The sequence below is a fragment of the Diabrotica virgifera genome, chromosome 8 (genome assembly GCF_917563875.1).
Source record: "Diabrotica virgifera virgifera chromosome 8, PGI_DIABVI_V3a".
Classification (NCBI taxonomy): Eukaryota; Metazoa; Arthropoda; class Insecta; order Coleoptera; family Chrysomelidae; genus Diabrotica; species Diabrotica virgifera.
This window is the reverse complement of record NC_065450.1, coordinates 109,063,798-109,076,253: the sequence shown is the minus strand read 5'-3', so window position 1 is coordinate 109,076,253 and position 12,456 is coordinate 109,063,798. Positions and strand designations below refer to the sequence as shown.

General features: G+C 35.4%; 1 protein-coding gene across 8 annotated transcripts in view; it reads left to right on the top strand.

The window, feature by feature from the left end:
* The window catches only part of LOC114344348 (sterol regulatory element-binding protein cleavage-activating protein), an 860,805-nt gene that overhangs the window by 738,484 nt on the left and 109,865 nt on the right, over positions 1–12,456 (top strand). For all 8 annotated transcript variants that reach the window (XM_050657867.1, XM_050657868.1, XM_050657873.1 and 5 more), the window contains 2 exons: positions 1,558–1,741; positions 1,856–2,074. In XM_050657867.1, the coding sequence (XP_050513824.1) occupies positions 1,558–1,741; positions 1,856–2,074 (403 nt within the window). The remainder of the gene's footprint in view (positions 1–1,557; positions 1,742–1,855; positions 2,075–12,456) is intronic.

Genomic DNA, 12,456 nt, shown 5'->3' with positions numbered 1-12,456 from the left:
CCTATTTTTCTCCCAATTCTAACTCTAATTGAAATTTTTAAAAGTCTACTGCTTGGGTGCTGTAATATAATTCCCCGTTAGAACTACCTACCACGCTGATATGCCAGTCAATAAGAGCAAAAACAGGATATTACCTCCGAATTCTATCCTACTGCATGGGTTTTAATGAAATTTTGGGAATAGCCTCTACTTATCTCCTAATTCAAAGTCTACCCTATGCCGATGTGCGCTTTTATCTTGGAGGTGGTTCCCACCCCTTCTCGGGGGTGGAACATTTTTTGGTCAAAATAACCACGGAAGCGGTTACCTATTTTTAAGCAAAACCTATTTTTACCTATTTTTAATAACATAATTTGTAGAATTAGGTTCTTTAGCTACTTTTGTGGTTATTTCCACCCCCCGAGAAGGGGTGGGAACAGCCCCCAAGATAAAAGCGCAATAGTATATAGGGTAGACTTTGTTTATTGAGGTATTACCTACTTACTGTGAAAATATCAAGTAAATCGATGTAGTAGGATGGAATTCGGAGCCAAATATCCTCATTGACTGCCCTATGACGCTGTTTTGGCTAAAATGTCGGTGGGTTTTGTTTACAAATTATCCGTCAATGAAAGTGCCGAAAAATATGCTGTTAGTTGAGTAAATTTCAGTTCCGTCACATCCCGTTTGAAATTATTCCCAAAGACTGCTCGGACCACCCACAATTAATACTGCTCAATAAAAATAATATCTTCTCGATCTAATTTCATTTTTCCACTGTACAAGGTGAAGTGAAGTTCGACTAGTGTGTTTTTCGGAGACCCCTGTCAAATGGTAGGATATTTTTGATACCTTTCGTATGTCTTTATATTTTTATCTTTTGTTTGGTCCTACGTAATCCTAAATCAGTCCAAATGGGATCCAAGTATGATCCAGTCAATTCCACGGTCAATCCAAGTGTAAATCCGAAGTTAATGTTAAGTTAGTCCCAGTCTGTCACGATTTGCTCTGATTGGCAAGCATGTTTCCCCTCAGCTAAGTATGGAACCCCCCGAGTATTCAAGAGTTGAGTACGCAGAAGTTAGATCCAGTTGATCTGCCGTATATTCCAAAGTTCTATTGTGATTACTTTTTCCTTATATGTATTGTCAGTCAATTCAAGTTCACTTGCAAGTTAAGACATTTGTTAGAATATAAGATAATATCTATATTATAGAAATTTTTTAAAATTCCTGTTGTATGTGTTGCTAGTTATGTCATGACAACACTAAAGAGAATAAGAACAAGCAGCGGTAGATGTGCTGACAGTTTGCATAGATCGGGAAAAGTCCTTACTGCTGAGTGTGACTGTGGTACGCAACGACAAACCGTCCGTCACCTTGTTGAAAAATGCCCCCGAAGGCGGTTCTCTGGAATTTTTGATGAGTTCATGAATGCGACCGAAAATGTTTTATATTATATTAATACATTAGATGTTCGTTTGCAATACTCCATGTAACGTTTTATATTGCTTTTAATTATATGTTCTTATTGTATGTAATACGATAAATAAAAAATAAATTTTATTTCATGTTTTAGATCTAGTTCTGGAGGTGATAGTAAATCCAATACTCCATGCGAAAGTGGGGAGAGTAGTAACTTTTCTGGACTTAAATGTAAGTTATCACCTATATGGTGTATGGACTATTTGGACAACTTGATCGTTATTGGTTGTGCAGATGGTAGACTTGAATTTTGGGAAGCATCTTCTGGAGACTTAAAGGTAGGTTTCTGGAGTTAAGACTAAACAGTCTTGCATATTTAGAAAATGTTCATTTTAATTTATAAAAATCAATACTTTAGAACTAAATATTTGAAATGATTCTGTATGTTATAGTGTATCTTTGAAGATGGTGTCGAATCTGGTATAAATCATCTCAAGATAGTAGGTGCCAAAGTAATTGCTGTAAGACTGTGCGGTTTAATAGAACTGCTCCAGCTTCAAACCTACAATCAAGGTAGGCCAATAGACTGGAATTTTACTTGTGCGTATAGGAGAATGCACGTGAGAACTGCTTCTGCTGGGTCTATTTCTGAGCAGGACCTCAAAAAACCGGTAAGAAAGAAATTTTAGCAATTATTATATCCTATATTATATTATATACCATGTTTTAGAAATCGGCCTCTGCTTACTTCTTTCATGGTATCCATCTAGAGCTATTTCCATCAGTCGGGTTTCAGAACCTATCGTAATATCGTTTTCCTCATAATATTCTTAATTATATCTCTTAATCATTTTGTTGAATGGTATTACTTGAAAATTTCGGTTACGCATGTCTATTTTAACTTCCTTTGTAACGTCTCATCTTTTCGCGCCTTCCCAATCGATTCATTTCTTTTTCGATATGCAACATTGGCCTGTCCATAGATATTTAGGAATTTATTAACATTTAAGAGGATAAAGACATTATTTAAGAGATCTTCGTGTTATATCCTCACTCCATCCTTTACGTGGTCGGCCCGTATTTCTTCTACCCAACGACGATTTGTCTCTTGCTATATTGCCTACCCTGTTTTCTGTCCACCTTGCATGCTGTTCTGATTTCGTCACTTATTTTTCAACCTTTAAAATTGTGTTTCAGAAATTGTGGTTGTATCATATTTCGTTTCTGCCATATATGTCATTATTGTGTTAGTTTCCATCCTAATGGGTTTACCTCTGCTTCTACATCGCCATAACTAGATAGTGATACCTAAATAATTGATTTCCATAATCTGTTCAAATGCTAGTTTCGTCAATTTCTGTTTTATATCTGGTTGGTTGTTGCTGATGACTATTGTTTTTGTTTTCTGGGCTAAAATGAAGAAAATCCTTGCCAGTAGCATAGATAAATTATAACGGGAAATGAGAAGGGTTAATTCAGTTAGTGAGGAATAAGGTCGGAGCCTCAACTTCAAGAAGACAAAATTGATGCGGATAAGCAAAAAGCAACAACCTGCTCGACAGTTACGGATAAACATCATACTAATTGATCATGTAGAATCTTATGTATACCTTGGCACCAGCGTAAATACAAAATGGGAACAGGCCACAGAAACTAAGGCGAGAATAGACCGAGCTAGAGTCTCATTTAACAATATGAAAAAGCTCCTCATAAGCAAGGATTTGTCTCTCCTCCTAAAAAGACGTCTAGTTAAATGGTACATTTTCCTATCTTACTATGTATAGGTATGGTGTGGAGGCCTGGACGCTTACAGAGACGCTCACGAAGAAACTAGAAGTATTTGAAATGTGAGTGTACAAAATTATTATGCCGACTCATTCTTTGTATATCCTGGACCGAACATGTCACCAACATAGAGGTAATCCACAGAATCGGAAAAGAGAAAGAAATTGTGAGCACAATTAAAAAGAAAACTTGAATATCTAGGCCACATATTGACACACTCGTGGCTCCAAAATCTGCGGAAGTGGTTCGGGCTCACATCGGTCGAACTATTCAGAAGTGCCGCAAGCAAGATCAGAATTGCCATGTTAATATCCAACGTTCCCAACGGGCCGGTCACTTGAAGAAGATTAATTTAAAAAAGAATTTAGATGTGATTTATTCATTTTAAGGGGTTGTTATACCCGATATCTGTGGCTTTTGCCCAGTATCCATGTTTTTTATTGTGTCGTTTAGCAATTGCTCTTTTATGAAGGTTTTATAACAGGACGTAAGTTTTTCACTCATTTTTTATATAAAAAAATCTTATCTTAAATGTCCTTTTAGGAAGCTCTGATGATGGCACGTTATGTGTTGAAAGTACTTAGCTGATAATAAAAAATTTTTACACACTATCAAAAGTTTTTTGAGAACATACACCTGTTTGCCGTTTTGACCTATTTAGAAGTGTGTACAAGTCTTGCAGTCTTTTCCAATTTAATATGACCATGTTTAGTTTCTTTGCCATTATGTTGAACTTATGAACCAATCGTTGTAATTCGTAACCATTTCCTGCTGTTAGTGCGGTACCTTCTGAATGGCCGAGGATCGTAATTTGTTTATTTCTCATCTGATAACCTTTACCTCTTCTTTTTTTGGCATTCAATTGGCTTATTGTACATCTTCCATTGCTTTATGATACCCATTCCAGGATTCTGGAACCCTATACTACAGTAGTGATATATCCTCTGTCCAAAATGTGGTGGTGGAACATCTAGCAGTCTAGACAACATCCGGTCTATAAAAATAGGGTGGGGGAATATATGATATTATTGTGTGCAAAATGTGGTGGAACATCTGGCAGTGAACACCTGGCAGTCTAGACAGTATCCGGTCTAAAAATATTTCAGCAATTAACCACTGGTCAATCTAGTCAGCAGTTAGATTACTAAACAACAATTTTAAATGAACTCCTTTTCTGGGTGGTTGGAATGGACATTGAGTAGCCCCCCAAACAAAAATAAATTATTTTAATTTGTATCATTAAATATAAAAATAAATTACATAACTGCATTATCGATGGACAGTGGTCATTTCTGGTTGGCTGGATTGGAGTGGACATTGAATAGCCCCAAATAAACAAAAAAATAAATTATTTTAATTTATATCATTAAATATAAAATAAATTACATAACTGCATTATCGATGGACAAGGATACAATAATTTTAAATGGACTCCTTTTCTGGTTGGTTGGATTGTCACAATGCATGTTAACCCGGCACCTGCCACGTGGCTTTGCAAGGAGTCAACTGCCACGTGGGGTGCTCATAGCACCCCTTAAAAGTATTCAGTGATCTTCTTCTTTTGCCCTTTAATTCGTCCAATTCTGAACATAGGCTTCCCCCAGTTTCCTCCATTCGCTTCTGTTTAGTGCTTTCTGTTTCCAGTGCGTTCCTCCTATCTTTTGAATGTCGTCTCCCCATCTCATCTGGGGTCGTCCTCTTGCTCTCTTTCCTGTCCATGGTCTCCATTGTTGTATCGTGCTATTCCACCTATCGTCCGTTTGTCTAGCGTTATGACCTGCGAAGCTCCATTTTAGCCTGGCTATATGTTGGCCTGCGTCTTTGACTTTTGTTCTATTTCTGACCCAGTTTTGTTTTTTGTCTGTCAATTTTACTCCTAACATTGCTCTCTCCATGGCTCTTTGTGTCTTCATTATTTTATCCATGTTTGCCTTGGTCAAGGTCCATATTTGGCATGCGTATGTGAGAATTGGGAGTATGCACTGGTCAGACACTCTTGTTTTTAAGTATTGTTGTATTTTTTTATTCTTTAGGACCCATTTTAATGTTCCAAATCCTGCCCAGGCTAATCTGACCCTTCTTTTTACCTCCGCTGTTTGGTTTTCCTTATTTATTTTTATCATCTGTCCCAAATATATATAATCATTAACCGCTTCTATTGTAGTATCGTTTAGTATTACGTTTCTATTGTCTTGTGTGTTTGTCGTTGCTTTTGTTTTGGCAAAATTCATTTTTAGACCTATTTGTTCGGATTCATTTGCTAGTTCGGTTAGCATGGTTTGTAGTTCTTCAAAACTTGATGCTATGACTACTACATCGTCTGCATATCTTAGGTGGTTTAGTTTCTTTCCATTTATGTTTATTCCCATGTTTGTCCATTCCATTGATTTGAAAACATCTTCCAGTGCTAATGTAAATAGTTTAGGAGAAATAACATCTTCCTGTCGCACTCTGTTAATTGGTATGGGTTTTGTGGTTTCTTCCAATTGTACTGTCATTGTTGCTTTCTTATATACAAGGTGTCCCAAAAGTAGTGGAACGGTCGAATATTTCGCGAACTAAACATCGGATCGAAAAACTGAAAAATATGTGTTCAATCATTTTCAAAAATCTATCCAATGACATCAAAGACTAACCCCCACTACACCCCCTGGAGGTGGGGTGGGGGTAACTTTAAAATCTCAAATGGAAACCCCTAGTTTTTCTTGCAGATTTAAATTCGTTACGTAAAAGTAAGCAACTTTTATTCAAGACATTTTTTCTAACTGTGGACAGATGGCGCTATAATTGGGAAAAACGATTTAACCTGATACCATAGGTAAATTATAGAAACGGTCTAATATCTCGAGAAATACACTTCCAAATGAGAAACCAAAAAAAAAGGTTTTTAATACTTTTCGAAAACCTATCGAATAACACTAAACATGATCCTCCAACCCACCCCCTGGAGGTGGGGTGGGGGGTAACTTTAAAATCTTAAATAGCAACACCCACTTTTTATTACAGATTAGGATTCGTCATGAAAAATGAAGCAACATTTATTCGAAACATTTTTTAGAATTGTTGATAGATGGCGCTTTAATTGGAAAAATACGATTTATTAGCGCCATCTATCAGCAATTTTAAAAAAATGTTTCGAATAAATGTTGCTTAGTTTTGCATGTCAAAATCGAATCTGCAATAAAAAGTTGGGGTTGATATTTAAGATTTTAAATTTACCCCCCACGCCACCTCCAGGGGGTGGGTTGGAGGGTCATGTTTGGTGTTTATCGATAGGTTTTCGAAAAATATTAAAAACCTTTTTTTTAGTTTCTCATTGGGAAGTGCATTTCTCGAGATATTAGACCGTTTCTATAATTTACCTATGGTATCAGGATAAATCGTTTTTCCCAATTATAGCGTCATCTATCCACAGTTCGAAAAAATGTCTTGAATAAAAGTTGCTTACTTTTACGTAACGAATCCAAATCTGCCAGAAAAACTAGGAGTTTCCATTTGAGATTTTAAAGTTACCCCCCACCCAACCCCCAGAGGGTGTAGTGGGGGTTGGTGTTTGGTGTCATTGGATAGATTTTTGAAAATGATTGAACACGTATTTTTCAGTTTTTCGATCCGATGTTTAGTTCGCGAAATATTCGACCGTTCCACTACTTTTGGGACACCCTATATATTATGTATTAGCATTCTGTATCTGGAATCTATTCTACAGTTGTTTATAGCTTTTTCTATTGCCCCAGTTGTTTATAGCTATTTTTCTATTAGTGTCCTAATTGTTAGAAGATGGTCAGTGGTGCTACATCCCTTTCGGAATCCTGCCTGCTCTACTGATTGATACGAGTCCAATTTGTGTGTTAGCCTGTTGTTGATAATCCTCATGAATAGTTTATACGTTTGCGACAGCAGTGAGATGGGTCTGTAATTTTTTATGTCCTTTCTGTCGCCTTTCTTAAATAGCAGGATTGTAAGACTTTCTTTCCATTCGTCGGGTATTTCTCCTTTATGTAGACACTGATTAAACAGATTTCTTAATGTTTGTAAGATTTCTTCTTTCCCTTCTTTCAACATTTCAGCAATGATTCCATCTGGTCCTGGTGCTTTGTTGTTCTTTAATTGTGATAGTGCTACTTCTATTTCATAATTTTCTATTTTTGGTAGTGTTTCTGAGTTTACATTCGTGATTGTTTTCTTGATATATTCCTGAGCGTTGAAATTTGCGTCTTTTTTGAGGTGTATAGTTCTTTATAAAACCTTTCTACTTCTTCTGATATCTTATCTTTTCTCCTCTCTTCCCGTCCTGTTTCATCCTTTATTGAAATGAGTAGTGGTTTCCCTAAATTTGGTCGTAAGCATTTTAGGCCTTTATTTCTCTCAATTACTTTCTCGATTTCATTTTCAGTGTGTTTTCTTAGATCCTCTCTGGTTTTTCTCCTAATAAGTTTGTTTAGTTCTACGTATTCTACTGTGTTTCTTTTGTTTTCGCTTATTAGTTTTCGTCTACTTTCCATTAATTTAACTGTCCCGCTACTTAATCTATTTTCTCTGGTCGTTAGTTTTTTGGCAGTTTTCATTCCCGCTTCCAAGAGTTTTTCTTTCATTTCTTCATTAATCTTATTAATTTCTGACTTCCTTTGCTACTTGTTGTTTATAGTTTTCCCTTAAAGTCTGTCTATATTCTCCTGCGTTTTGTCTTATTCTGTTATGGTCAATAGCCGTTGGTTTTCTTCTAGATTTCTGCGTCTCTAGTTTGCTTATTTCTATTTTGGCTCGTAGTATGCGGTGGTCGCTGCCAGTTGAGAATTTATTAAGTGCAGTTACGTCTTCGAAGATTTGTTTATTTTGACAAAGGAAGTAGTCTATTTCATCTTTTGTCTCCCCATTTGGGGAGACCCATGTCCATTTTCGGTTTGGCTTCTTATTAAAGTATGTATTTATTGCATGAAGGTTTTGTTGTTCCAGATATTCTAGTAGTCTTTCACCCCTAATATTCCTTGATCCAAGTCAGTAGTTTCCTATTTTGTTTTCTGAATCCTCCATTTTCTTTCCGATTTTTGCGTTAAAATCTCCCATAACGATTGTTGTTTTTATCTTTTTGTCTTCCAGTGCTGTGGTGATGTCATCATAAAAGTTATCAATTTCTTCCTCATCATGTGTTGTTGTTGGAGCATATACTTGTATTAGTTTCATTCTTGTCTTGCTGTTAATTTCTAGTATGATATATCCTACTCTATCTGATATGCTCTTATACTCGATTACGTTTTGTTTAATTTTCTCTTTGATCAGAAATCCTATTCCTCCATATGTTTCGTCCTCCTTTCCTTTGTAATAGATGCGATTTCCTGATTCTAGTTCTATACACATTTCTCCTCTTCTTTTGACCTCTGACAATCCTACAATGTCTCATTTGATTTTAGTTAATTCCTCTTCGAGTTCGTACAGCTTTTCATCTTGAGCCATGGATCTGATATTATATGTGGCTATGTGTATTCTGTTGCATTCCTTCTTTTTCCGTTTTCTCTGGTTCGTTCTTGTCGAGCTTTTGCCTCCCCCAGAATCCATGAGGCTTATCGGGAAATGTGGGACTCCGGATTTCTCCTACCCACCTGGGGTCCATTTCCGCTTTGTTGTAAGTTCGACATTGTTAGTTTGGGGAAAATAGCCATAAAACACCACGCTGGCCAGGCGGGTTGGTGAGTTGTAGAGATCACATTTCCTTGACTCCCTGTAACTGTTGTATGGTTATCCCGCTCATACTCGGTCGCCAGAGCCTCGTCTGTTATGTAGCAGGAGGCACCAGGTAATTTTAGACTACCACTCGTGCAGGTGAGGTTGACTTTTGGATCGATTGATGTATTGTTGTTTAGTCATAGATCATCATGTTGTTAAGTTCAGTGATCTACTTGTTTATAAACAAAATAATACGTTGAGGTACACAAGTAAATAAAAAACACATGTTTTATTAACTTATTAGCTACTAATATATTATAAAAGTTAAAACATAAAATTAAAAATGTGTTATAAGCAAATTAGCAAGTTCCAACCCATAATAAATGAAGTGAAGTAAAATATCTAAAAAAATTAAGATTTATTGAGTACAGAGACTATATTAATAATTTAAATCAGTTATTACAATAAAAAATGTAAATCTGACCTGTTCATCAAAAACACAAAAAAAATAAAACTTAAACTGCCAGATGATGACACCCCGATTCGACTTTAGAGCTACAAGTTCAGAATGACACTAAATAACCACTTCAAACGCAAACAGATCTATGCTATATAATATTATAGAAAGCTACTATGGAGCACAGCACGGTTAACCAACTTGAAACACCAAATATTTTATGAAAATGTGTTATGGGGTGCTTGTAGTACCCCACGTGGCAGGTGCCGGGTTAATAAAGTCATTCCCGCCAAATATAAAAAATAATTCTCAGACGGAAATGCAAAAACTATCTATCCGTTCCCAGTTTATATTCCCTTCTCATTTGGCGTAGAACAAAAAAAAAAACAAAAGTTTGTTTTTTAGACATACTCCCGGTAAATGAACTGGAATCCTCCGGCAATTCCCATAGTATCTTGAATCACATTTGGCTTACGGCTTGTACTTACGCAACATAAAAATTCACCGGGATGCAGGATATACGCACATATGCTCTTCATAATATTAAATGTTATAGCAAGCACAGAACAGGGGCGTCATAAGATCTATTTTGATTTAATAAACCTCTTTAAGCAATCCATTTATGTATTCATATTTTTTAAGACAAAAATTATTGAAAATAACCATATAATAAGGTATATCGCATACGTTGTTTCTGTCTTTTAAAATTAGACTCATTGAAAAATTATTCAATAGATTTTTTAGCTGCATTTTTATTATAACCGATATAACCATTTTTTCAATTATTTAGGTATGCTTCAAAAATAATTTTTATAACTCAGTCAGATATTTTTTGGTTAATACAAAAATCTTTGTGTAAAAATTAATAAAGTGTCCTTTTATCTTTTCAAATATTTGTCAGAAATACGCAAAACTGTTTAACTTTTTCCTTAACAACAAATGCGATAAAACAAAAAAGAGTAACACATGATATTCATGTAGGAATTCATTTCTTGGTTTTTTCATGCAAATTTGGAGTTGTAAAGTATAAAAGACATTGGGACATAATTAAAAAATTTAACTGAACCCCACACATACTGTGAGAAAATAACAAATGCAGTTGGTGGTATTTTTTGTGAAAAATTAAGAGACTATGCAGAAACATAAAACAAACAGACCGAGAGTAAAATACACATGGATGGTGTTTTTTTGCAAAAAGTCATACAGATGGTGATTCAGTTCCCACAGTTCCTTAAAAAGGAAGCTCTATTTCCATGGAGGGGGTACAAAGCTTACAAGCCAAGAGAAACACAATATGGGCGTGGTGTAGCTATCCCATTGATTGGTTCACCCTCGTGGGTAACAAAATGTGCTAAGAAGCGGGGGATTTTAAAACTTTTAGATTGGTCTGCTTATCTCCACTCTTTCCCACTTCAAAAAGCTATAAAACCATATGTACTCCAGCAAGAAGATTACTTTTATTAAAATTAGCTGATACAAGTTCTGTCAAATATTCCAAAATGAAAGTGAAGTTTGCAGTACCTGAATGTTCGAAATCAAGTGCCAAAATTATTTCGCATTTGAGAAAGTCGCCCAATGGGAAAAAATTTAGTGAAGTGAAGTTAAACTCCAGTGTGGACGGGGGAAAATTGAATGAAGTGGACTTAAATTCCAGGTTGGAACTGACTGAAGGAGATTTTAGTTGTCACCGGCCAATGGATTATAAAACATTTGAGCAACAAGTTATGGCGTCATCCACCCCAATGATCGACCCAAAATACGATACTGTATCATCTGACGATGAAGAAGACGAAGAAGGAGAAGAAGAAAAAGAAATAGGTAATGGCTCTGTTCATGAATCAAATCTTATTCAGAGTGACGATTTTAATGAAAGCATGGAAGAACAACAACCTCATGGTAAAAAAGAAGAAGACGACCTAAATATTACCACAAATTATGATAATATTGACAAAACTGTCAAAACTACAGACGATGAATATGACAGTCTAGTAAGAACATTTGTAAGTGACAATACTCGTTATTTAGAAGAAAACCAGATTCAACGGGCTGTGCTACTTAAGAAGATTAGTGGTTATGAGAAAAAACGCGATAGGGCTCAAAAAAGTTTGGATAAAGTTAATAAAAACATTGGCATTTGTAACCAAATTCTGACGTCTATATTGAGCTGTAAACCTGTGGACAATTAGTGTGGATTGCAGTGATAAAAAACAATATATACTTTTTTTTAAGTTGTATGCTAAATTGTTTGTTTAACAATGTAAATTAATTGTTTTAACTATGTAAAGGATATAAGAGTACAGAAACATCGATGATGTGAAGTTGGGGAGGATATAAGAGTACAGAAACATCGATAATGTGAACAGTATGTGCTCAAGAAGGCTTCGTGAACGTGTTGAACAATTTAGTAAAGGTATTAACAGAATAAAACGTGATATTTTAGTTTATGAAAAAACAAGAAATATTAAACACCCACAAAAACCTTTGTACCTGTTCACAGAAGCAGAACTACAAAACTTTACCATGCCATAGAACTACTTCAGTCTTGGCATCTCCTACCCCAGAAATTTGTGCAAGATTTTGAAATTCGAACTCGACTTCCGTGTTTTGTTCATTTCAATCGTCCCGAATGAAGAACAGAGGAAGAAGGATTAGCTCCTGCTCAATCCAGCTGCCGTTTATGTAGATTTGCACTGCAAAATTTGAATTCTAGATATAACAATTATTGTAATGATTATTAAATAAAGTACTATTTTTTATTAAGGTTTTTTATTAATAAAACAAAATGTCAAAAAAAATTCTTTATTGCATCATAAAAGTATCATACAAATAAAATATGTTACGATAACGCACATACACTATTATTATTTAAATGGTAAGGACATTTGGGTTCCATTTTTTCCAATGCTCGTTGTTCATCAAATTCCACAACTGGAGCTAAACTATACTTTTTTATATACTGAGACTTTTCTCTTCCTTTGACATAAACAATATCGACATTACTTGTCAAGAAATGGATAATATTATGAACTTGATGTACCGGGGTAAATCCATGATCCCAGTTAGGACCATGATAATTATTCATTAACCATACAGCTTGTTTATGAAACTCTGGATTCAACAACCTCATTGGATATGGTGGTTTGAAGA